The sequence below is a fragment of the Plecotus auritus genome, assembly GCF_963455305.1.
Source record: "Plecotus auritus genome assembly, chromosome: 1".
Lineage (NCBI taxonomy): Eukaryota > Metazoa > Chordata > Mammalia > Chiroptera > Vespertilionidae > Plecotus > Plecotus auritus.
The window spans coordinates 95,019,528-95,043,388 of record NC_137770.1 but is presented as its reverse complement, the minus strand read 5'-3'; the positions used below and the strand labels follow the sequence as shown (position 1 = coordinate 95,043,388).

The 23,861-nt window shown below is 43.0% G+C and overlaps 2 protein-coding genes across 6 annotated transcripts in view; one reads left to right on the top strand and one right to left on the bottom strand.

The window, feature by feature from the left end:
* EAPP (E2F associated phosphoprotein) overlaps positions 1-18,722 on the top strand; it is a 42,884-nt gene extending 24,162 nt beyond the window's left edge. For 3 of the 5 annotated variants that reach the window (XM_080676440.1, XM_080676442.1, XM_080676441.1), the window contains one exon: positions 6,898-7,462. In XM_080676440.1, the coding sequence (XP_080532566.1) occupies positions 6,898-7,174 (277 nt within the window). In that variant the 3' untranslated portion in view covers positions 7,175-7,462. Of the gene's footprint in view, positions 1-6,897; positions 7,463-17,687; positions 17,813-18,597 lie in introns of those variants that run through there. The other 2 variants (XM_080676443.1, XM_080676444.1) reach the window with 2 other exon arrangements.
* Positions 17,026-17,916, bottom strand: LOC308252216 (small nuclear ribonucleoprotein-associated proteins B and B'-like). The gene is given in 2 exon segments (XM_080676493.1): positions 17,026-17,610; positions 17,612-17,916. Coding segments are annotated over 2 exon segments (711 nt in total). The 5' UTR covers positions 17,863-17,916; the 3' UTR covers positions 17,026-17,150.
* Positions 18,723-23,861: the final 5,139 nt, after the last annotated feature.

The window sequence follows — 23,861 nt, the reverse complement described above, 5'->3', positions numbered from 1 at the left end:
CCTTTGGTCCGCAGGCCGATGATCTGTCCACTGAGCCAAACCCAGGGCTTTATTTATGTTTTAATCCTCACCCAAGGATATTTTTCTTCTAAAAAATATTTTTTTATTTTTTAAAAATATTTTTTTATTGATTTTTTACAGAGAGGAAGGGCGAGGTATAGAGAATTAGAAACATTGATGAGAGAGAATCATTGATTGGCTGCCTCCTGCACACCGCACACCTCTACTGGGGCTTGAGCCCACAACTTGGGCACATGCTCTTGACTGGAATCAAACCCGGGACCCTTCAGTTTGCAGGCAGATGCTCTTTCTACTGAGCCAAACCAGCTAGGGCATGGATATTTTTCTATTGATTTTTAGAGAAAGTGGAACAGAGGGGGAGAGACAGCAAAACATCCATGTGAGAGACACACATTGATTGGTTGCCTCCCGCACATGCCCCAGCCAGGGCTGGGGAGGAACCTGCAACCGAGGTACATGCCCTTGACTGGAATTTGCACCTGAGATCCTTCAATCCATAGGCCAGTGCTCTATCCACTGAGCCAAACCAACAAGGGCGTTAAATATATTTTTATTGATTTCAGAGAGGAAGGGGGAGAGGGAGAGAGAAATAGAAACACCAATGATGCCTTAACCTATTTGGCTCAGTGGATAGAGCGTCGGCCTGTGGACAGAAGAGTCCCAGGTTGGATTCCGGTCAAGGGCATGTACCTTGGTTGCGGGCACATCCCCAGTGGGGAGTGTGCAGGAGGCAGCTGAATCGATGTTTCTTTCATCGATGTTTCTAACTCTCTATCCCTCTCCCTTCCTCTCTGTAAAAAATCAATTAAAAAAAAATACATATATATATATATATATATATATATATATATATATATATATATATATATAAATAAAAAAAACCAACACCAACGATGAGAATCATTAATCAGCTGCCTCCTGCACACCCCCTACTGGGGATCCAGCTCACAACCCAGGCATGTGCCCTTGACCAGAATCGAACCCAGGACCCTTCAGTCCGCAGGCTGATGCTCTATCCAATGAGCCAAACCAGCTAGGGCTTTCATTGTAGTTTTGATTTGCATTTTCTTGATATTGAACACCTTTTCATGTTCCTGTTAGCTATTTGTATGTCTTTGGATACATGTCTATTCAGGTCCTTTGCTCATTTTTTAAATTGGCTTGTTTGTATCATTACTTTTTTTTTTAAATTTATTTTTATTGATTTCAGAGAGGGAGAGAGAGATAGAAACACCACTGATGAGAGAGAATCATTGATTGGCTGCCTCCTACACCCTCCCTACTGGAGATTGAACCTGCAACCTGGGCTTATGCCTGTGACCATAATCAAACCCGGGACCCTTTAGTCTGTAAGCCGATGCTCTATCCACAGAGCCAAACCAGCTAGGGCTGTTATTTACTATTGAGTTGTATGAGTTCCTTGTATATTTTTACTATAACCCCTTATTAGATAGTATATGATTTGCAAATATTTTCTCCTATTTTGTTGATTGTTTCTTTGCTATACAGAAGCTTTTTAGTTTTATGTAGCCCTGCTTGTTTAATTTCGCTTTTATTGCTTGTGCTTTTGCTGTTATATTAAAAAAACATTTCCAAGATAAAGGTTAAGGAGCTTTTCCCATTTTCTTCTAGGAGTTTTACAATTTCAGGCCTTATATTTAAGTCTTTTATCCATTTAAAATTAATTTTTGTGAGTGGTGTATAACAGGGGTACAGTTTTATTCATTTGCATGTGAACATCCACTTTTCCCAATACTGTTTATTGAAGAGACTTATCTTTTTCATATTGAATATTCTTGGCTTCCTTGTCAAATACTGGTTATATGTTGTGGCTTTATTTCTGGGCTCTCACTTGATTCTGTTCTGTTGATCTATTGGTCTGTTTTTATGCCATTCCCATACTGTTTATGCCATTCCTATACTCTAGCTTTGTATTACAGTTTGAAATCAGGAAGTGTGATGCTTTCAGCTTTGCTGTTTTTTAAAAAAATATATTTTTATTGATTTCAGGGAGGAAGGGAGAAGGAGAGAGAGATAGAAACATCAATGATGAGAGAGAATCATTGTTTGGCTGACTCCTGCATGCCCCCTCCTGGGGATTGAGCCCGTGACCTAGTCATGTGCCATTGACCAGAATCAAACCCAGGACCTTCCAGTCTGCAGGCCAATGCTCTATCCACTGAGTCAAACTGGCTAGGGCCAGTTTTGTTTTTCTTTTTCAAGATGACTTTGACTATTCAGAGTCTTCCGTGGTTCCATATAAATTTTAGGATGGTTTTTTCTTTTTTTTTTTTTTTTTTTTTTTAAATTTTTCATTGTGTTTTTATTATTTATTGCTGTGGGCTATACTTTGTTTTGTTTTTTTTTATCTTATTTTTTTTAAAATAAATCTTTATTCAAATTATTACAATTATTTCTCCTTTTTCCCCCCATAGCTCCCCTCCACCCATTTCCCACCCCACCTTCTGCCCTTACCTCCCCCCCACTGTCCTCATCCATAGGTGTATGATTTTTGTCCATTCTCTTCATGAACCCCCCATACCCCTTTCCCCCTGAAAATTATCAGTCCACTCCCTTTCTATGCCCCTGATTCTATTATATTCACCAGATTATTCTGTTCCTCAGGTTTTTAATTCACTTGATTTTTAGGTTCGCTTGTTGATAGATATGTATTTGTTGTTCATAATTTTTCTCTTTACTTTTTTCTTCTTCCTCTTCTTTCAGAATACCTTTCAGCATTTCATATAATACTGGTTTGGTGGTGATGAACTCCTTCAGCTTTTTCTTATCTGTGAAGCTCTTTATCTGCCCTTCAATTCTGAATGATAGCTTTGCTGGGTAGAGTAATCTTGGTTGTAGGTTCTTGCTATTCATCACATTGAAAATTTCTTGCCACTCCCGTCTGGCTTGCATAGTTTCTGTTGAGAAATCAGCTGACAGTCGTATGGGTGCTCCCTTGTAGGTAATTAACTGTTTTTCTCTTGCTGCTTTTAAGATTCTCTCTTTGTCTTTTGATCTTGGCATTTTAATTATGATGTGTCTTGGTGTGGTCCTCTTTGGATTCCTTTTGTTTGGGGTTCTGTGCGCTTCCTGGACTTGTAAGTCTATTTCTTTCACCAGGTTGGGGAAGTTTTCGGTCATTATTTCTTCAAATAGGTTTTCAGTATCTTGCTCTCTCTCTTCTTCTGGCACCCCCATAATTCTGATGTTGGTACGCTTGAAGTTGTCCCAGAGTCTTCTTACATTATCTTCAACTTTTTGGATTTTTTTTTTTGCTTTTTGCTTTTTCGGTTGAGTGTTTTTTGCTTCTTTGTATTTCTTTTTTTTTTTTTTTTTTTTAAATATATTTTATTGATATTTCACAGAGAGGAAGGGAGAGGGATAGAGAGCCAGAAACATCGATGAGAGAGAAACATCGATCAGCTGCCTCCTGCACACATCCCACTGGGGATGTGCTTGCAACCAAGGTACATGCCCTTGACCGGAATCGAACCCGGGACCCTTCAGTCCGCAGGCCGACGCTCCATCCACTGAGCCAAACCGGTTTCGGCTGCTTCTTTGTATTTCAATTCTTTGACTTGATTCTTGTGTTCCTCTATTCTGTTTCTGGGTCTCTGTATAATATTTTTTATTTCAGTCAGTGTATGTTTAATTTCTAGTTGGTCCTTTTTCATATCTTCGAGGGTCTCGTTATATTTATCTGCCTTTTCTAGGATATTCTTAAAAAGTCTTATAACCGTGGTTTTGAATTCTATATCCAGTCGTTTGTTTTCCTCCATTTCTTTCGTTTGTGATCTGATTCTTTGACCCCGCATTTTCATTGATTCCCTGAGTTGGTAAGGTAGATATTTGTGCTAGGTTTCCAATATGGCCCAGTGGGTCAGCTTCCCCAGTTAACCTGAGGTGGACACTCTTGGTGCACCCCTTTGTGGACTGTGTGTACAGCCTTGTTGTAATTAAGTCTTTATTGTTGTTGGTATCACTGGGAAGAATTGACCTCCGGGCCAGTTGGCTGTAAGGATCAGCTGTGTCTATGCTGGGAGAAGTTCGGTGCTGGAGACAGCCTTATAGGATTAGACTTGCCAAATTGCAATAGCCTCTGTGCTCAGCTTGGATGGGGTGGAGCCTCAGTCTTGGCTTCCTGTCAGCCCCGCCCCTGCGCGCACGTGCGCTTTCAGTCCTCCGCCTTCCCCAGCTCGAGTCTCCGCCTGAGAGTCCAGACTCCCCCCACAAGAGCGTGGGTCCCCAGGGGCTCGCCTGGAACCGGGGTTCACTGCAGTCAGAACTGGGGCACAGTGCCGTCAGGAGCCTCTGACTCCCCTCCACCAGGGAAAGCCCGCGGCAACCTCCGCAGCCCTTGTGCGCACCGGCGCGGGCGCGCTTTCAGTCCTCCGCCTTCCCCGGCTCACGAGTCTCCGCCTGAGAGTCCAGACTCCCCCCACAAGAGCGTGGGTCCCCAGGGGCTCGCCTGGAACTGGGGTTCAGTGCAGTCAGAACTGGGGTTCAGTGCGGTCGGAGGCTTCCTTCCCCCTTCCGCCAGAGAAAGTCAGCCAGGCTCTCAGCCGCCCTTCCTCTCTGCGCGCACAAAGCCCCTTTGCCGTACCTCCAATTCTCTGTGAGCTTTTCTCCTTCCTTCTAGTTGTAGAATTTTCACTCAGCCAGCTTTCCTGTGGTTCTGGATGGTGTCCGTTCTGTCTTTTAGTTGTAGTTTTGAAATTGTTGTGCTAGGCAGCAGTTTAGGTGTTTACCTATGCCGCCATCTTGGTTTTCTTGACCTTTTATTTATTTTTCATACCAAATTGCTCTGATTAGAATTTCCAATACTATGTTGAATAGAAGTGGTGAAAGCAGGTATTTTTGTCTTTTTTCTGACCTTAGAGGAAAAGTTTTCAGTCTTTCATCAGTGAGTATGATGCTGGCTATGGGTTTTTCATATGTGGTATTTATTTTTTTGAGGATATTTTCTTCTATTCCTAGCTTATTGGGTATTTTATTTTATTTATTTTTTTATAATCCTCACCGAGGATATTTTTTCCATTGATTTTCAGAGTGGAAGGGAGGGGAGAGAGAGAGCAACATTGATGTGAGAGAGACACATTGGTTGGTTGCCTCCTGCAAATGCCCTGACCTGGTCGGAACACACAACCAAGGTATGTGCCCTTGATCGAGAATTGAATCCTTGGCCCTTTGGTCTATGGGCCAACGCTCTAACAACTGAGCCAAATTGGCCAGGGCTTATTGGGTGTTTTTATCATGAAAGCATGTTGAATTTTATCAACTTTTTCTGCATCATTTGAGATGATCAAGTTTTGTTTCCCCCCCCTTCCTTCCGTTAATCCAAATATAGTCATCCCTTGGTGTTGGAGGGAGATTGATTCCAGGACACGCTCCCACCTCCTCCATCCCAGTGGATACTAAAATCCATGGATGCTCAAGTCCCGTATACTATGAAATAGCACAGAACAGTGCATACATTTTGGCCCTTGGCATTTATGGATTTCCAACTGCAGGTTGAAAATACTGTTTTCTATCTGCAATTGGTTGAATATGAGGATGCGACACTAGCGGACATGGAGGGTTGACTGTATACTCTCTACCTTTTTCTTTCCTTTTTTCCTCTATTGGTAGCCTTAGAAATGCCTAGCTTAGTCCGTGTTCTGAATCAAGTTAATTGAAACTAAGTGATGCCGGAGTGGTAGATTTGCTCTAGGAGCTAATGAGGAGCTAGATGCAAGTTATTCTTACTCACTACCTGGAAGTTTCTGATCTGCAACAATTAATTTATGTACTTTCCATGTGAACCCTTAAGCTTTTTGTATATAAATTGACACCTAGAATATGTCTATGAAATGAAGAAAAAGTAAAATGTCTTTGTACTTAAGTTGTTCTTTTAAATTAAACCATGTTACAGGGTTTCTATACTCAAAAGAAATTGCTTTATAATCTAACAGAATTTTTCCTTGGTAAAAATTGTGTTCCACATTAATACAGGATTCCAATACAGTGGAGTGAAATTTTAATAGTCTTACTTGGAGAAGCACCAGCTTGCACAGTCTAAGTTACCAGTGGTGGTGATGATAGCGGAGGTTAACATTTGGAACTAATGAAGGCATAACTGGAGTTCACTGTTTTTAGCCAGATAGATATTTCTGTTACACGAGGTTTAAAGGGAAGAAAGTAAAGCAACTTATTAAGTGGGGAAAGAAGTAGGAAAATATTAAGTATTTGAGGGGAACAAAGGAAGCATTATCCTTTTTTTTTTAATCCTCATCCGGGGATATGTTTATTGATTTTAGAGAGAAAGAGGCAGAAAGAGAAGCATCGATGTGAAAGAGACACATTGATTGTTTGCTTCATGCACTTGTCCTGACCTGGGTCGGGATGGAACCTGCAACCCAAGTACATGCTGTTGGTGGTGTGCAGACTTGAACCCATGACCCTTTAGTGCATGGGCTGTCTCTCTAACTATTAAGCAACATGAGCCAGGGCTCTTTAAGCTTTTAAAACTAGCTTTTACTGAAATGGTGACCAGAATGGCACCACTTGTAATGAGAGGATGGCAGAGTCTCAGGTCACAATAGAAACAGTCAAAGATTATTTAAATATTACCTCTCAAGTTTCCTACAACTTATCTTTCTAAGTTTGAAGAGCAAATCAAATTTTTTTTCTGAGGTAAAAGTTACTTATGCACCATTATCTATTAACAAGTTTCTTCCTATTCTTAAAAAAGCTCTTAACATTTCTGTAAGGTTCCCATTTTGTTCTTATGTCTTTACTTTGGTTGGTATTTCAGTAATTTTTGGTGTCATATTTTATCTAAATGGATAACTATTAAAATAAAACAAATATATATTCTCCATTTTATTTCCCTCTTAGGCATGAGTCATACAAAACTCAGTATAGAGCAATGTTTGTGATGAATTGTTCTGTCAACAAAGAGGAGGTTCTAAGATACAAAACTCCAGAGAACAGGAAGAAAAAGCGAGGCCATAAGAAGATGCGGGCTAACCATGAAGATGCTGCAGAGCAGGCAGAGACAGAAGTGGAAGAAATCTATCACCCAGTTATGTGCACCGAATGTTCCACTGAAGTGGCAGTCTATGACAAGGATGAAGTCTTTCACTTTTTCAATGTTTTGGCAAGCCATTCCTAAATAGCTAAGTTTGCATTTAAGTGGCCAATAGTGTATATAAGGCAAATATGACAGTTATTTTCCTCCTGCCTATTTATATTAAGTGACATTCTGAGTGGTTATTTGAGGGAGCAGTGTTTTGTTTTTGAAAGAGAATGGTTACCAACCTTCACCTTTCCCCCTTCTTTAAAAAAAATTTCTCCCAGCTCTGTTGAGGCTGATTATTCATTCCCTTTTTGATGGACTTTGGGAACTTGGGGCTTTTCATTTATTAAAGCTCTTTAGAATTAAAGTGTTCTGGAGTTGTAAGTAATCTGTTTTAGAGTGTTATTTTTTATTTTAGACACACCCTTGGTGTGATTAAACTGGAAACTATTTCCTGACTTCTGTATGTATTGGTTTTGCTAAGAAGTATATTTATTTCCCTTCTACCCCACAGGGTGGAGTGACAGTATTTAGCAACTGTTACAATGACATGGAGTTAGTATTGCTGGCTGCTTTGAGTAATTAATGTAGGCCTTTCCTTAAAAGGATTGTACTTACTAGTATTTTAAACTTAATGAACTAACATAGTGAAATAGAAATGTGTGGTGAGGAAGAGCAGCCTCAGCCTCCAGCCTTAGATTTAAAAATCCTCTTGCTGCCCCTTGTATCTACTGTTTATTCCGGAATTTCTCTTGCTGGCAACCAAGTTTTTCTTGTTTTTGTTATTAAGTACATCAGTGATTTTCAACATTTTTCATCTCATGGCACACATAATCTCTAATTACTAAAATTCTGTGGCACACCAAAAAGTATTTTTTGCTGATCTGACCAAAAAAAAAAAAAAAAAGGTATAATTTTGATTCATTCACCCTGATGGCTGTTGTTGTTTTGGCTGTTGTAATTTTTTTATTTGACAGTCTAAGGGAAAAGAGGTCAGTGCCCCTGACTAAATAGGTAGGTACTACATGTTTTAAAAATTCTTGCAGCATGCTGGTTGAAAATCACTGAAGTACATAAAAATCTTAGTGGCAGCTAGCAGGAAATTACATTGTAGGCAGCCGTACATTTTAGCTTTTTAAAAAAATTTTTTATTGACTTCGGAGAGGAGGTGAGAGGGAGAGAGAGATAAAAAACATCAATGATGAGAGAGAATCATTGATCTGCTGCCTCCTGCACATCCCCTAGTGGGAATTGAGCCTGCAACCCGGGCATGTGCCCTGGGCAGGAATAGAACCATGACTCCTGGTTCATAGGTCAGCACTCAACCTCCGAACCACACCAGCTGAGCCATTTTAGCTTTTTAAAAGAGTGATATGATTGGACTGTTTCTAAAAACAACATTAGGAAACCCAGGGTCCTCTTGTTAATCTACTAGTAATAGATATGTGATAGAGTGAAAAGAAATCAGGAAATATGCTTTAATTTGGGCTCTACCATGGTAATCTTGGGTAAGTCTGTTCCTTGGAGTCTAGTTTTCTCATCTATAAAATGAAAAAATTGGGTTAGGGCAATGGTTTCTGCAGAGGTCAGGGTTCAACAGAGCTTGAGGGGGACCTCTGCATACTGCCTCAGAGAATGCTCCACTTCCAGAAGGAAAACATGTCTCTCAATGCCTTGCCTTCTGTGCTTTCTAAAAGCTACATCTTAGGAGAGCTGGAACCAGTGATGGTGAAGTGTTTGTATGAATTTTGGGTGGGGGCAGAAAAATGATAAAGAAAAATATGCTAATATCTGATTAGAAGCATTATATATACTTTATTTTTAAATTGATTTTAGAGAGAAAGGAAGAGAGAAACATTGATTTGTTGTTCCACTTACGCATTTATTGGTTGATTCTTGTAGTGCCTTGACCAGGAATTGAACCCACAACCTTGGCATATCAGGACCATGCTCTTACCAACTGAGCTATCTGGCCAGGGCACATCCTATCTAATAAAAGAGTAATGTGCAAATTAACCATCACTCTGTTACACACACAAGCCATGCCCACAAGCCAATCAGGAGCAAGTATGCAAATTAACCCAACCAAGATGGCTGCGGCCATGGAGAGAGCAGGAGGGAGGCTTGGGTTTCCCTGGCGATGGAGGAAGCCAAGCTTTCTGCACACCCTGGCTGGTCCAGGCCTCCACACAAGGCTACAAAGTTTCAGTTATAGAAGATAAATAAATCCCAACAAAAATGGTGGCAGCTACAGAGCTGGAGAGAGCAGGAGGCTAGGGTTGCCCCCGGCGATGGAGGAAGCCAAGCTTCTGCAGCCCTGGCAGGCCCAGGTCTCCACACAAGGCTACAAAGTTTCAATTATAGAAGATAAATAAATCCCAATAAAAATGGCTGCCGCCATGGAGCAAGCAGGAGGCTTGGCTCCATTCAAGGCTACAAAGTTTCAATTATAGAAGACAGATAAATTCCAACAAAAATGGCTGCCACCACGGAGCGAGCAGAAGGCTTGGTTCTGCTCCAGGCTACAAAGTTTCAATTATAGAAGATAAATCCAGATACCTGGGCCTCCGCTTGGGTTGCCGGAGGGCATGGCTGGCCTGAAAACCACCACAGGCCCCTTGCCCAGGCCACCCCACACCCCAAGGGAACCCCCACACTGATCCAGGACACCCTTCAGGGCAAACCAGCTGGCCCTGACCCATGCACCAGGCCTCTATCCTATCTAATAAAAGAGTAATATGCAGATTGTTCAACACACAAAATGGCTGCCCCCATGTGGTCAAAGATCCTGCCCCCATGTGGACACAAGATGGTCACCACAAGAAGGCCAGGAGTGGAGGGCAGTTGGGAGGGACCAGGCCTGCAAGGGAGGACAGTTGTGGGTGATCAGGCCTGCAGGGGAGGGCACTTAGCGGTGACCAGGCCGGCAGAGGAGGGAAGTTGGGGGTGACCGGGCCTGCAGAGAAGGGCAGTTGGGGGGACCCAGGCCTGCAAGGGAGGGCAGTTGGGGGCGATCAAGCCTGCAGGGGAGGGCACTTAGGGGTGACCAGGCCAGCAGAGGAGGGAAGTTGGGGGTGACCGGGCCTGCAGAGAAGGGCAGTTGGGAGGGACCAGGCCTGCAAGGGAGGGCAGTTGGGGGAGATCAAGCCTGCAGGGGAGGGCACTTAGGGGTGACCAGGCCAGCAGAGGAGGGAAGTTGGGGGTGACTGGGCCTGCAGAGAAGGGCAGTTGGGGGGGGACCCAGGCCTGCAGGGGAGAGCAGTTGGGGGGGACCAGGCCTGCAGGGGAGGGCAGTTAGGGGCAAACAGGCTGCAGGCTGGCAGGGGAGCAGTTAGGCATCAATCAGGCTGGCAGGTGAGTGGTTAGGACAGCCGTGGGCAAACTATGGCCCGCGGGCCGGATCCAGCCCATTCGGCTGTTCTATCCGGCCCGCGGAGCTGAAAGAGCGGAGGGTTCTTTTGCTCTCCCCTCTGCTCCTTTACTTTGAATTTATATTAGGTCACACAAACACTCCATCCATGCTTTTGTTCTGGCCCTCCGGTCCAGTTTAAGAACCCATTGTGGCCCTCGAGTCAAAAAGTTTGCCCACCCCTGGGTTAGGGGGTGATCAGGCTGGCAGGCAGAAGCGGTGAGGGGCAATCAGGAAGGCAGGCAGGCGAGCAGTTGGGAGCCAGCAGTCCTGGACTGTGAGAGGGATGTCCGACTGTCTGTTTAGGCCCGATCCCACCAGGACAGTCGGACATCCCTCAAGGGGTCCCAGATTGGACAGGGTGCAGGCTGGGCTGAGGGACACCCCGTCTCCCCCCCCCCCCCCCATGCACGAATTTCATGCACCGGGCCTCTAGTTATATATACTTTTAAATGTTTCAACATATTGCCGGATGGTATATTACAGAATAGCACTACAGTCTATTTATCTTAACCTTGTGTTTGCCATGGTGTAGCTTTGCAAGATTTCTTTTGTCATTGCAAATCTTTCTTCCCAGTTCCCACAACCACCCCTCCACCGTACCCTCATCTCCATTTCAGAGGGAGGTTCTCAGTGGTCTTATACATAAAGATCATTTGGAGCAGATATTAAAAAGGCACATTATCGAGGCCCTACTCAAGGTGATTCAATAATAAAAACGAGGCAGGAAATCACAATGTATAAAGATGTAATTTGTGACGATAACATAATGGGGAGGGACAGAACTGTATAGAAGCAGATTTTTGTGTTATATTAAAGCTAAGTTCAAGCTAGTTTGTTAGAAATTGAAGATGACAATGGTAAACTGCAGGTTAACTATAAAGATGTTACAAGAAGAAGAAAATTTAAAGTGACCCAATAATATACTATATTTAAGTATTATAAAATGTAAAGCTATGTATAACTATTCTTTCTTTATGTCGCTTTAATTTAAAAAAATCCTTCAAATGTCACTTAACTTGGTGCAGAACACTGTTTTGGCTTGAAGTAGAGAGGGCTCTGACAGTTTTTCCATCTCAGTTTTAATGCCTCGCTTAGAATATATTTTCTGTTCTTTTGTTTTCTTAAGATGCTACCTACAATGTGGTTACATTCAGATTATTCAAAAATCATACTGCTTTTGTGAAAGAAAAACAGCAAAATGGAGTTGATATTCTCAAGAGAGCCATCTAAAATGGAGCAGGGCCCAGCTGGTGTGGCTCAGCGGGAACCAAGAAGTCACCCGTTCCATTCTCGGTCAGGGCACATGCCCGGGTTGCAGCTCGATCCCCAATAGGGGTGCATTCAGCAGGCAGCCGATTGATGATGCTTCTCTCTCATCGATATTTCTATCTATCTATCCATCTCCCTCTCTATAAATCAATAAAAACATATTTTAAAAAATAAAATGGAGCAGGGAGGCCTCTGGGAAGCTGGCTAACTCACCCCCTTCCATGTGAAACTGAACTTTTTAAACTGGCCTAAACCAAATAGCTACACTCTGATACATGTCCTGGAACTAGACTTGCATCATTGAACTCTGTTTTTTTTTTTTTTTTTTTTTAAATATACATTTTTATTGATTTCAGAAAGGAAGGGAGAGACAGAAAGATAGGAACATCAATGAGAGAGAGAATCATTGATCGGCTGCTTCTCGCCTGCCCCATACTGGGCATTGAGCATGCAACCTGGGCATATGCCCTGACCAGGAATCCAACCATGATTCATAGGGTGATGTTCAACCACTGAGCCACACCAGCCAGGCTATTCATATTATTAAAAAATATTGATTTAGAGATCAATGGGGGGGGGGGAAGAGAGAGAGAGAGAGAGAGAGAGAGAGAGAGAGAGAGAGAGAGAGAGAGAGAGAGAAAGAGAAACATCGATTAACCGCCTCCCATACATACCCCGACTGACAGGGTATCCAACCCTCAATCTGATCACGAATGGAACCTGCAGCCTGGGTATATGCCCTGACCAGAACTGAACTGGCAATCTTTTAGTGCATGGGATGACACTCAAACAACTGAGCCACACAAGCCAGGGCTCTATTCATATCAAATTCTTTAATCCACCACTGATTTATTTTTTTTTCACTTGGATAGTTAGCAGTGTTTATTGAAAAGTCCCTCCTTTCCCCAGTGATCTATAATGCTATCTCTGTCTTTTTTTTTTTTTTTAATATATTTTATTGATTTTTTACAGAGAGGAAGAGAGAGGGATAGAGAGTTAGAAACATCGATGAGAGAGAAACATCGATCAGCTGCCTCCTGCACACCTCCTACTGGGGATGTGCCCGCAACCAAGGTACATGCCCTTGACCGGAATCGAACCCGGGACCTTTCAGTCTGCAGGCCAACACTCTTTCCACTGAGCCAAACCGGTTAGGGCGCTATCTCTGTCTTATCAAATATGCACGGATCTATTTCTGGGCTCTCCACTCTGTTTTATAGGTTTATTTCTTTGTTTTTGTACCAATACCATATCATGCTAATTACTATAATGTTATGGTAAGTCATTCTATTACATTTTATTTTGATTTTTTAAAATATATTTTTTATTGATATTTTACAGAGAGGAAGGGAGAGGGATAGAGAGCTAGAAACATCGATGAGAGAGAAACATCGACCAGCTGCCTCCTGCACACCTCCCACTGGGGATGTGCTCACAACCAAGGTACATGCCCTTGACCGGAATCGAACCCGGGACCCTTCAGTCCGCAGGCCGACGCTCTATCCACTGAGCCAAACCGGTTTCGGCACATTCTATTACATTTTAGATTCAACTTGTTAATGTAGAACTATGATGAGATTTTTTTGTTGTTAATCCTCACCCAAGGATATTTTCCCATTGATTTTTTTTAGAGAGTGCAAGGGAGGGGGAAATACAGAGAGAAACATCGATGTGAGAGAGACACATCCTGCATGTGCCAGGACCAGGGCTAGGGATCGAGCTTGCAAAGGAGGTACATGCCCTTGACTGGATGGAATCCAGGACACTCAGTCCACAGGACAATGCTTTATCCACTGAGCCAAATTGGCTAGGGCCCACCACTATTTCTAAATGTTGGTAACTGATCATCTGTTCAGATCTGTAACTTCATCATTTTGAGGACTTTATCTAAATGGACTCATACCATATGTACCTTTTGAGACTGGCTTTTCAGACCCATCCAAATTATTGCATGTGTCAATAGTTCATTTCCTTTTTATTACTGAGTAGTTTATCTAAATGGAAAGCTGTAATGACTCTTGTAAACCTTAGCTAAAAGAATAAGTTATCCCCTACCTTGGAAAAGTGATATGCTAATGCTTATTCACTGTGAGGATTCTTCTATTTGTGGTAGGTTTAAAGTTAATGTGAAAACCATGTAATTAGAAATACTTTAAAATGGGTTGGTATTTTTTTAAATCCTCACCTGAGGATATGTTTTTAATGGGGGGGAGGGGAGAGAGAGAGAGAGAGAGAGAGAGAGAGAGAGAGAAATGAGAGAGGAGCATTGATATTGCTTGGCTGTCTCCTGTATGTGCCTCAAGCAGGGATTGAACCTGCAACCTAGGTATGTGCCCTGACTGGTATTTGAACCCACAGCCTTTTGGTGTATGGGATGACGCTTCATCCAGGCTAGAAAAATGGGTTGGAATTTAATGGAGCTATCTTTTGGCTGTATGATGCAGAAATAGTCCTTGACAGGGTGTTACTTTAATATGTAAGGGGTCCAGAAATAGATCTGATGGCTCTGTGTCTTTAATGAGGGCACAGTTTAAAATCGTCATAGAAGGATTTCAGAGATGCATGCTGCCTTATGAAGCTCTCTATAGAAAATCTAACGCATAAAACAGATAAACTAGGAATGGTGTTTGATAATACAGGAGGGGTTTTAATTCTTTTAAATTTGAGAGTAATCTTTTGCACTTATGTCTTTATAGATTAAAAAATGTTAATGATAGTGTTTAGAATCAGAACAAATTAAGAATTAATGTTGGAGGTAAAAATGTTGGAGACTCAATGCCTAGAGAAGATAAATCCAAAAAAGGTAAGGTATCAGGAGATTGGGACATCCTGACCTTGGAGAGTCTAGTAAATTTACTCTGGGTCCTATTTTGGGTAGTTGGAAATGTTTCCCTTGCTCAGTGAATTCCTGGCATTACTGCCTCATGCTTTTGTTTGACTCTATGCAGTTTTACATACATACAACCTTGACTCAAACTAAGCATTACATGAATTGATGAAAGTTACGAATTTAGTAACTTCGTTAAGGTTTAGTGTGGAGTATTTACAAGAAAGGGATTCTGTGGCAGGCCCTTGCCTGGCTTGCTCACCCCCTATGTAGTCTAGGTCTCTAGCTGTCCAAGAACTTCCTCTTTTTTTTTTTTTTTTAAAATAAATCTTTATTCAGATTATTACAATTGTTTCTCCTTTTTCCCCCCATAGCTCCCCTCCGCCCGGTTCCCACCCCACCTTCTGCCCTTACCTCCCCCCCACTGTCCTCATCCATGGGTGTATGATTTTTGTCCAGTCTCTTCCTGAACCCCCCAAACCCCTTTCCCCCTGAGAATTATCAGTCCACTCCCTTTCTATGCCCCTGATTCTATTATATTCACCAGATTATTCTGTTCATCAGATTTTTATTCACTTGATTTTTAGATTCACTTGTTGATAGATATGTATTTGTTGTTCATAATTTTTATCTTTATCTTTTTCTTCTTCTTCCTCTTCTTTCAGAATACCTTTCAGCATTTCATATAATACTGGTTTGGTGGTGATGAACTCCTTCAGCTTTTTCTCATCTTTGAAGCTCTTTATCTGCCCTTCCATTCTGAATAATAGCTTTGCTGGGTAGAGTTATCTTGGTTGTAGGTTCTTGCTATTCATCACTTTGAATATTTCTTGCCACTCCCATCTGGCCTGCATAGTTTCTGTTGAGAAATCAGCTGACAGTCATATGGGTGCTCCCTTGTAGGTAACTAACTGTTTTTCTCTTGCTGCTTTTAATATTCTCTCTTTGTCTTTTGCTCTTGGCATTTTAATTATGATGTGTCTTGGTGTGGTCCTTTTTGGATTCCTTTTGTTTGGGGTTCTGTGTGCTTCCTGGACTTGTAAGTCTATTTCTTTCACCAGGTGGAGGAAGTTTTCGGTCATTATTTCTTCAAATAGGTTTTCAGTGTCTTGCTCTCTCTCTTCTTCTGGAACCCCCATAATTTGGATGTTGGTACGCTTGAAGTTGTCCCAGATTCTTCTTACACTATCTTCATATTTTTGGATTCTTTTTTTTTTTTTGCTTTTCCGGTTGAGTGTTTTTTGCTTCTTTGTATTTTAAATCTTTGACTTGATTCTTGCGATCCTCTAGTCTGTTAGATCTCTGTATAATATTTTTTATTTCAGTCAGTGTATGCTTAATTTCTAGTTGGTCCTTTTTCATATCTTGGAGGGTCTCGTTAAATTTATCAGCCTTTTCTAGAAAATTCTTGAAAAACCTTATAACCGTGGTTTTGAACTCTATATCCAGTCGTTTGTTTTCCTCCATTTCTTTCATTTGTGATCTGTTTCTTTGACGCCGCATTTTCACTGCTTCCCTGAGTTGATAGAGTGGCTTTGTGTGCTAGGTTTCCTATAGGGCCCAGTGGCTAAGCCTCCCCACTTACCTGAGGTGGACACTCTTGGTGCACCCCTTTGTGGGCTGTGTGCACAGTCTTGTTGTAGTTAAGCCTTGATTGTTGTTGGTATCACTGGGAGGAATTGACCTCCAGGCCAATTGGCTGTGAGGATCAGCTGTGTCTATGCTGGGAGAACTTCTGTGCTGGAGACACCCTTATGAGACAAGACTTGCAAAAGCCGCCGAAACCGGTTTGGCTCAGTGGATAGAGCGTCGGCCTGTGGACTGAAGGGTCCTGGGTTTGGTTCCGGTCGGGGGCATGTGCCTTGGTTGCGGGCACGTCCGCAGTGGGGGGTATGCGGGAGGCAGCTGATCAATGTTTCTCTCTCATTGATGTTTCTAGCTCTCTATCCCTCTCCCTTCCTCTCTGCGGAATATCAATAAAATATATTAAAAAAAAAAAAAAAAGACTTGCAAAAGCCTGTGTTCTCAGCTTGGATGGGGCGGAGTCTCAGGGCGGAGCAGACAGCACCGGTTTCCCATCAGCCCTGGCCCAATAGGCCCCTGTGTCTCAGTGTCCTGTGGTAATCGCTGCAAGCACCTCTGAGAGAAAGCCGCCCTCGAGTTTTGCCCACTGCCAGACAGTCCAGTTTCTCCTTGAATGAGTCTGGGTCCCCAGAGTCTCGTCCAGAACTGGAGTTCAGCACAGTTGGGAGCTTTTGTCTCCCTCCCGCTTGAGAAAGCCAGCTGCGTATTCAGTTGCCAGTCCTCTCCACGCACGTGTCTCAGTACCTCTGCCTCCTGCAGCTCCTCTGAGTCTCAGTGTGCTTTTCTCTTTCCTTCTAGTTGTAGAATTTCCACTCAGCCAGCCTTCCTGTGGTTCTGGATGATGTCCGTTTTGTCTTTTTTTTTTAATATCCTATTAGGAGTTTATTAAGAAATTTTGTTTCACAGGCCACACAGAAATAAAAGGACTATGTACAGGCTTTCAGGAAACAGGCAGGGAGCTGAGGAGGGCCAAGATGAATCTAGGGCCTTGGTGGGTGCATTCCTGGGGGAGGGGGCCCTCGCATTCCTGGTGGAGGGGGCCACATTCCTGGAGGGGGCATGCCCATTGGAGTTCCTTGTCCAGGGGGGATCCCCATTGGGGTACCCATGGGAGGCCTCATACCAGGAGGTGGGCCCATCATGCCTGGAAGGGGTGCCTCTCGGCCCATAGGTGGGGGAGGACCTCCACGGCCCGGTGGGTACTGGGTTAGGGCCCCTGCAATACTAGCTATGGCAGCAACTGCAACAGTCCCTCTTGCTTGTGGGGTCATCACCTGTTGGGATGGTCCACCAACCCCACGAACTGGCCCAGCAAGTCCTGCAGGGGCCTGGGGCATGGGAACACCAGCTGGGATTCCTCTGCCAGCAGCCCTGCCGATCCCCGGGCCTCCAGCAGCTCCAGCAATTGGCATTTGGGCAATGCCCATATCTTTGGGAGGGTCCCTCTACTGTCATTGAGACCAGGTTCTCCCCTCGAAGTAGCACCAGCCCAAGGACTCGCTTCTCTTCTCTTTCAGCTTGTTTTGAGTTCTTTGGCTTGATCTTCCTGAATTCATCACAATCACATAGGATCAAATTCATATGCTTGTCCAAAGCCTTGAAGGTGCCAATGAAGATACGACGGTCTTGCAGGATGCACCTCATCCTGTAGTCGATCTGCTGCAGCATCTTGCTGCTCTTGCCCACAGTCATGGTGGCGGTTCTGATGGCGCCGATTCCCGCCGGATTCGCCTGCGCCGAGGCCTAGCCCTCCTGTCCGTTTTGTCTTTTTTTTTTTTTTTTTTTTAGGCATTTTCTTTTTTTTTTTTTTTTTTAAATATATTTTATTGATATTTTACAGAGAGGAAGGGAGAGGGATAGAGAGCTAGAAACATCGATGAGAGAGAAACATCGATCAGCTGCCTCCTGCACACCTCCTACTGGGGATGTGCCCGCAACCAAGGTACGTGCCCCTGACCGGAATCGAACCCGGGACCCTTCAGTCCGCAGGCCGACGCTCTATCCACTGAGCCAAACCGGTTTCGGCCCGTTTTGTCTTTTAATTGCAGTTTTGAAATTGTTGTGCGAGGCAGCAGTTTAGGTGTTTACCTATGCCGCCATCTTGGTTTCTCTTCCTGACGAGGATATTTTAAAGGCCTGAGCTGCACCATATCAATCCAGAATTTATCTATTAATCATTTTCTTTATTGTCCTGCTTTTGGGATCAAAGCTGAAAAAACTTTGTCCCTTATTTTCTCTTCTATATCTCTTTTATCTGGTTTTTATTTTTTTCATTAATCTCGTTGGTCCACTTGGAATTTATTTTGGCTTGAAATTTCATTAAATGTATACATTTGAAGGACAATGACATCTTCATATCATATTTCCCACCAACAATGTCTTCACGTTATTAAAATGTTCTTTCATCCATGTGGATTCCTGCAACAGAGAGGAATTGACAGGTCTGCTCCAACCACGAAGACAAGAGGAGAAACAGTCCAGAGATGGAAGACGCTGACGACGCCTTGCCACGCCAGCAGTCAGCAGCTGTGCGTCACAGCAGGTTGCCTAGGACCAAACCAGAGAGGGTTGGACCTGCATTGCCACCATGTGCCCACCATCCAGATATCATTGCTGACATGTACACATAAGGAACTGTTTGACATTGAAACGGGGACTCAGAACTGTTGGACATTGAAATTGGGACTCAAACATTTTTTGTTATTATATGTTTATTTCTAGTCTGCAGAGGCAAGATTTTTTAAAGGAAAGAAATGGGGAAAAATAGATACAGAGGCAAAGAAGCATTGAACAGACTGTCAAACTACAGCGGGAAGGGAGGGGAGGTTGGAGGGGGGGCTGTAAGAGATCAACCGAAGGACTTGTACGCATGCATATAAGCATAACCAATGGATACAAGACACTGGGGGGGGGGCAGGTAAAGGCATGTACTGGGGGTTAGGGGAGGTCGGGGGGGAGGTAAATGGGGGAGGAAAAAAAAAGGAGACATATGTACTACTATTTGTAATACTTCAAACAATAAAAAAAAATGTTCTTTCAGTTTTTGTAAATTGTAACAGTACCACACAAAGTTTAGCCATAGATTTTTCTTTCTTTCTTGCCATTGAAAATGGCATCTTTTGTCCATTATATTTTCTAACAGGTTAGAGTTGGAGCAAAGCCGTCAGTTGTTGCAAGCAATCGCTGTATTTTGAAACTCACCACCTTCCCAACATTGAGTTCCAATAGTTTCAGGCGATTCTCTTGAGTTTTCCTCCTCTCACCTGCAGGTGGTGCTGCTCCATTGTGTTCAGGGTTTGGCACTGCCTTGCTCCTCCATGAACACACTCTTTTCCTCTCTAGACCAAGCATGTCAAACCCAAAGGCTGACAGGGGCCAAATAGACAAGGTTTACTATGTGGGCTGCAAAAAAACAAAAGCTTCAATTTCCATAGAAGCGTAGGTTTATTTCGATAGAGACATGCTGAATACAAAGGGATGAAATAAACGAGTAATCGTTAAAATAATAGAACATGTTAATAAAAATTAATATTTTTTTCTTGAACATTAACTTACCAGACACTGGATAACTACACAAATTAATAAGCATAACGCAAATAAATCTATTTTTCTTGTTCTCCGAAAGCAAAATATTTCCTGTTGCACACACCAAACAAGTCAGTCCAAGACTAATGATGTGGCAATTGGCTGCTAAAATATTCGCTGCTAGTATTAGTGGAGAGAAATGGTGCACCTGTGCATAAGGCGAGTAAGGGAAATGAATACAACATGATTATATAATCAGTCATCAGCGAACATGGTTATTAATAATTATGTATAACAAGGTATTGTAAAAATTAAGTTACAAAATTTTTATTAAAACGTTTCTTTTTAAAATACATATTTTATTGATTTTTACAGAGAGGAAGGAGAGGGAGAAAGAGTTAGAATCATTGATCAGCTGTCTCCTGCACATCCCCTACTGGGGATGTGCCCACAACCAAGGTACATGCCCTTGACCAGAGTCAAACCTGGGACCTTTCAGTCCACAGGCTGACACTCTATCCACTGAGCCAAACCCGTTAGGGTTAAAACATTTCTTACATACCGTTATATTGGCTGGGCTGCAAAAATATTTGTTGTGGGCCACATGAGGCCTGTGGGCCATGAGTTTGACATGCTTGCTCTAGACCTTTATTTTCTCCAAGTTTTAGTCCTTTAACCACTCAATACATAATCTCTTCCTCAGAGAGCTCATCCCCTTTTAAAAATATTTCAGCCTCAATGCAGTGGCTCCCAAATTTATGTTGAGCCTTGACTCTAATTCTGAATGTCCGAAAGCATATTGGGTTTTCCTAGGACCTCACAAAATCTGCTTACCTAAAATGGAACAAATTGGCTATTCGAGGATTCCTTTATTCCAGTTGTGGTATACAATTCATAGCTGTGTAGGCTTAAATTGTAAAATTCATGTGATTGTTTTTTCTTTGTTTCCCATTTCCACATAGTTATCAAGTCTTCCTTTTTCCTTTCAAATGTCCCATACTCATCTATATTTTCCTCCTAGTCATACTCCAGGTGATTTTAATCTCTCGTGGACCATTGCAACCACCTTTCAACTGGTTTTCTTGTTCTTAATCTTCCCTTCATTGATTGGTTCATTCTATTCAACATTAATCGGGCTTGTCCTATGTGCCAGGTGCTAGACATTTACAGATGAATGACAGGGGCCCTGCTCTCAACGAGATGAATGGGGCAAATAGGTAACCTAATAATCACAGTATCGTGTGGTGTGTGCCAAGGCACCACTGTGCCACCAGAGTACAGAAAAGGAAGGACTAGGGACAGCTCTAGAGAGGAGGTAATGTTTGAGCTGAGTCTTACAGAATTAGGATGAATTGTCAGGAACTCAGCCCTCTGAGATTAACTCTTTTTTTTAAAAAAACCAGTTTTAAAATTAAAAAATAATCTTTATTGTTGACAGTATTACAGCTCCTCCCCCCTTTTACTTCCATTGACCCCATCCACCCCACACCTGCCCTCCCAAGCCTTCACCACACTATTGTCTGTGTCCATGGGCTATGCATCTATAATAATAAAAGTGTAATATGCTAATTAGACTGGATGGCTGAACAGTGGAACGACCGTCTGGATGACCTTCTGGACGACCATCCGGGACCATGCTATAACACCCACTGGCACCAGGCCAGCCAAGGTGGATGTGATGTGGTTGGTCGGGGACCTGGTCAATGCCCCATGATTGTCCTGCAAGGGAGGTCCAGGCCACCAGCTGGTGGGGCGATCAATCAGGGGGCTTCATGATTGTCCCCAAAGAGGGAGGCCCATGCCACGGACCAGTGGGCTGTGGTGGGTGGTTGGGACCTCCCTGTATGAGGGAAGCCCCAGTCCAGGTTGCCTGGTGGCAGCCAGAGGGAAGCCCAGGTCCCGAGTGCCAAAGGGAAGCCATGCTGGCAGCCGGGGGAAGGAAGGCCTACTCTTGCACGAATTTTGTGCATTGGGCCTCTAGTCCTCCTATATAATAAAGAGCTAATATGCTAATTAGACCGGACAGTAGAATGACCTTCCGGAACAACCTTCCGGAATGACCAGTGGGCAGGGTGCAGGGCCATGAGGCAGCCAGGGCTGCAAGGCAGCCGGGGCTGCGAGAGCCTACACTTGCACGAATTTCATGCATCGGGCCTCTAGTATATGCATATAAGTTCTCCAGTTAATCTCCCCGACTCCCACCCCCACCTTCCCACTGAAATTTGTCAATGTGTTCTGTTTCATGTGAACCAAAGTCTTCTTTGGGATTTTTTTTCCTCTCTAGACGCAAATTTTCCATATATCTTAATTTTTTTATAGTAGACTTTCAGGCTCTTAAAATGCTATTTTCACATTTCAATCATTGTAACTCAAGTATAGAATCAAATATCAAGCTACCAAGTGACTATATTTACTAAGAAACTAAACCTCAGGTATAAAGTTGCTAATCTTTCCCCCTGCTACAGCTATCTAGTCATATCTCCCATGCTATGCTCTCTAGATTATTAAGTAGCATTTTGGAGATCAACAAGGTTTTCATAGATTTGATGCTGTCCTAGTCCATCTATAGACCTGTATTTCAACTATTAGGTTTATTAACTTACTAGTGGCCTGGTGCATGAATTTGTGCACATTGAAAGGAAATTAATTAGAAGAAATATTTTAATATCGCTATTTGCCCTTTATAATAGAAGTGTCAATCAAATTCACAATTGACAATGACAGATCAAAACACATGTGCGATTGGCGCCAGCGAGAGCTTTATATGTATTGTGCATGTGCAAGTCAACTTAGCCTTTTATACATATAGAATAAACTTGCTTAATGAGACCTGCTTTCTGATTTAGCTAAACTTCTTCCAGCCCAGTGAAGCACCCCAACTTCTCTTTCAGGTAATTGTCAGCAACACAGCAGTAAATATCAACACAAAGCAGATTATTATTGTAGATCATGCTGGGAGAACAAAGGGTAAAATATTTAAGTGCAGCACTGTTTGACTATATTCTGTGCAGTGAGAAAACCTGAAATCATTTTCAAGATCCACCATTTCTTATTTCTTTTCAGTTGGGTCAAGTTTCTAAGCTTTCTAAATCTCCATTTTCCAGCTAATGAAAAGAAAATAGGATTCTACTGAATCTCCTATCTACCTACTCCAGGACTTCTGTGAGGATCAAATGAGATGAGGCATGGGAAAATGCTTCATAGACTTTTGGTTAAAGTGTGAAATGTTTCCACCTGGCTATAAAGCAAGTCTTGTTCCTGGGCTGAAGAAACTGCAAGGAGGCTAGTCATCGCTAGGGAGAGGAAGCCGGGCGTTACTATGTGACATCATTACCTGGATGGACACTTAGCATATTAGCCTTTTATATATATACTAGTGACTCACCACGTGAAATCGCGCGAGACCTGGGACCCTCCCCACCCCCCCATGGGACTGCCCTGAGTCCTGGAGTCCTGCCCCGTGTGGCTGGCGTGTCGCGGGATGGCCCCAAGTCCTGGAGTGTCGCCCCGATGCCCTGCCATTTTTATTTTTGTTAATCCTCACCTGAGGATATTTTTCCATTGATTTTTAGGGAGAGTGGAAAGGAGAGGGAAAGACAGAGAGAAACACTGATGTGAGAAAAACACAATGATTGGTTCCCTCCTGCATGAGCCCCGACCAGGGCCCTGGTCGGGGAGGATCCTGCAATCAAGGTATGTGCCCTTGACTGGAACTGGACCTCAGACCCTTGGGTCTGCAGGCTGATGCTCTATCTACTGAGCCGGCTAGGGCGGAATGTTTCATTTTTACTGATATAATTTCAGACAGCAAAATTTCCAATAGACAGTGATTTTAGAGAACAAAAACTTTTGGTGCGTTAGGAAGCAGTAGTCATACCACGAAGGGGTTGTTTTTGATATTTTACAGCTGTAATGTCATTGGGCGAGACGTTTTTCTTGTTATTTAGCACCTGCCTTTACCTGTGCCTGTTATCCTAGCCTGGTAAATGACAAGGCAGATTTTTAATTTTCTCAGTCCTACCACATTTTGGTATTTTCAATGTGTACATTACAATAAAGCAGGGTCTGCAGACAAAAGGCAGAGGTTGTGATGAAGGTGAGTGCTCCTCAGGGAAGCCTGTGGTGGGTGCCTCTGTGCTCTGGCATCCGCTCTCGCCCTGCAGTGG